The sequence below is a fragment of the Aphis gossypii genome, chromosome X (genome assembly GCF_020184175.1).
Source record: "Aphis gossypii isolate Hap1 chromosome X, ASM2018417v2, whole genome shotgun sequence".
Taxonomy (NCBI): domain Eukaryota; kingdom Metazoa; phylum Arthropoda; class Insecta; order Hemiptera; family Aphididae; genus Aphis; species Aphis gossypii.
This window is the reverse complement of record NC_065533.1, coordinates 44,536,222-44,538,886: the sequence shown is the minus strand read 5'-3', so window position 1 is coordinate 44,538,886 and position 2,665 is coordinate 44,536,222. Positions and strand designations below refer to the sequence as shown.

Genomic DNA, 2,665 nt, shown 5'->3' with positions numbered 1-2,665 from the left:
TATACCATATTGATACACCAATATTGTAAGACTCGACTGTTGTGCGTTGTGCGTTGTGCGCGGCTGTCCATCGCGTATGTAGTTTTAACGAAATCTAGTCTCATCCGCCTAAAAAACATAAATTATTAAATATTATTTTATAATCGAATAATTTATCGTCTGACGTGCTTATTATAAACCAATAATATTATTAAACGCACACACACTATGGCCGACAAAGTCGCGCCACACTCCAATGGCAACGTGAACGAAGGGAATGGACATGTGCCGGAAATTCAGCTCATCATCAAGGCTTCAACAATTGACGGTTGGCGAAAAGGAGTATGTCTATTTTGTCAAGAATATTTCATGGATCTATATCTACTTTCTGAGTTAAAAACTATTAACCTTAAAGTCACTACAGTGAATATGCAAAAACCACCTGCCGATTTTCGGAGTAACTTTGATGCAAATCCCCCACCAATCTTAATAGACAATGGAATGACTATTTTGGAAAATGAAGAAATTGAAAGGCATATCATGGAGAACGTGCCAGGCGGACACAATCTATTTGTGCAGGATAAAGAAGTAGCCACGCTGATTGAAAACTTGTACATTAAGCTGAAACTGATGCTATTAAATAAAGACTACGTAAGCATAAATAGACTGTTGTCCCACTTGCGTAGAATAAATTTGCATTTAGAGAAGAAGAACACGCGGTTTTTGACCGGTGACACGATGAGCTGTTTCGACTGCGAGTTGATGCCTCGTCTACAGCATATCAGAGTGGCTGGTAAATACTTTATGGACTTCCAAATTCCGGTCGGTCTGAGGCACTTGTGGCGTTACATATTGCGAATGTACCAGCTGGACGCATTCATCCAAAGCTGTCCGTCCGACCAAGACATTGTCAAACATTACAAACAACAGCAGAATCTCATGTTGCGGAGCGTCAGCACGAAGAAACACGAGGAACTGGAGACTCCGACGTTCACCACGTCCATACCACTGGAGCTCGACTTGCAGGACGAATAACCTCCGCCATGAATATGGTACGTACTTGCGATAATATACCGTATAATATAGCCTCCCAATCTATGTGTACACATACTACGAAGCGATGTAACACGGCGATTCCATATCCTCGTCGTCCTCTGCAGCTGCAGTACGTAATATATCATATTATTATATACATTTAGGTATACAAACAAATAAATACATTTTATAGTGTATCACGATGACATCAAACCGCATGCAATAATATAGACGACAACGTTTCCAGAAAATGTTAGCCGGAGTATACGATTTATAATAGGTATATACAGTGGTGAACTGTGGCAGCAATATATCATAATAATATTATTATCAGCGGACGATTAATATACTCGCGATTTATTTCTTCTTTCGTTTTTAATTATTAATTTTTTTTTTGTTTTCTCGTGTTTTTTCTAATCTATATATACATTATTATGTACGGTATTATGATGTTCTATAACAACATATTACACTCTGCTCGTATACTCCTTTTGTTAATTTATTCGTAATAATCTATACCTACATTTTGAATTATGTATAAATACTATATTTTCATTAATATTATATTATATAATTAAACCGATTTATTTATTTATTTATTTTTTTTTTTATTTCATTGTACTAACCAACTGTTTACAATATAATGTGTATACATATATATTATTTTCGTGCCTATATGTGCATAATAATATTATTAGGTATGTATGTTTCCATTTAAGTAAATATATATATATATATATTATATATATATATGTAAAAAAATATTTTTGTCAATAGTGCCTTGAGGTTATTCTAGCTATTTTACTATTTAATATTCAAAATTGTATTTAGTATTATTTTTCGATGTACTGTAATAAATTTAATATTTAATTTAAAAAAAAAAAAAAAAATGTATTCATATGTCATGATTTTGATGAGAAGGTAAATCAAAATACACAAAAAAAAAAAAAACTGAGGTAGATGTAATAATGTTTATAAATATCATATTTAATTATATATAATATTTATCGCATGACATTTAAATTTAAAGATCATATTATACATCATAATTATACATATTATTCAGACAACATTTATTATAATTATTATACATTACTCAAATTTATATTATAAATGTAATTAATAACATTTAGAATTAAGACAATAAATGTTGCATTAGATACAATTATACATACACACACACCCGCTCACGCACACACACATAACATTAGATATAAGGACATTTTCAGTCGCTCAGCTTTCGCGTTATTATTGTCCTTTTGTACAGGTAGTCAAAGGCGAGTGTAAAAAACTACACAGATCGTCTGGGCAGTAAGGTATAGTTAATTAGCTATATACGTTTGCAATTATTATTTAAAATATATGTATTAATGTGTGTCAAAAAGATAAATAAAATTAACAAGTAGTAATTCAAAGAAAAGTCTTTTTACTCTAAAATATAAATCGGTCACCCCATTTCACATATCAGATGCTAACCACGGTTTCAGCAAGCAACTCGCAATAATGATTGGAGAGGTACCTATTATTTTAATATTACTAAATTATAATATAATAAATAACTGATTTAAAGACACATAATTATCCCCGATATTAGAGTGTATTTTCGTTCATTACAAGAATATATCTTATAATTATACTATAATTGTTAATA

General features: G+C 31.2%; 1 protein-coding gene across 1 annotated transcript; it reads left to right on the top strand.

The window, feature by feature from the left end:
• Positions 1 to 207: 207 nt before the first annotated feature.
• On the top strand, positions 208 to 1,098 carry LOC114126761 (chloride intracellular channel exc-4-like). Its single transcript, XM_027990767.2, has one exon. It carries the CDS (start codon positions 208 to 210, stop codon positions 1,012 to 1,014), a length of 807 nt encoding a protein of 268 aa, XP_027846568.2. The 3' UTR covers positions 1,015 to 1,098.
• The last annotated feature ends 1,567 nt before the right edge of the window (positions 1,099 to 2,665 follow it).

Excerpts from the sequence above, each read along its gene's own strand:
- LOC114126761 (XM_027990767.2), top strand. The coding sequence starts at position 208 with ATGGCCGACAAAGTCGCGCCACACTCCAATGGCAACGTGAACGAAGGG.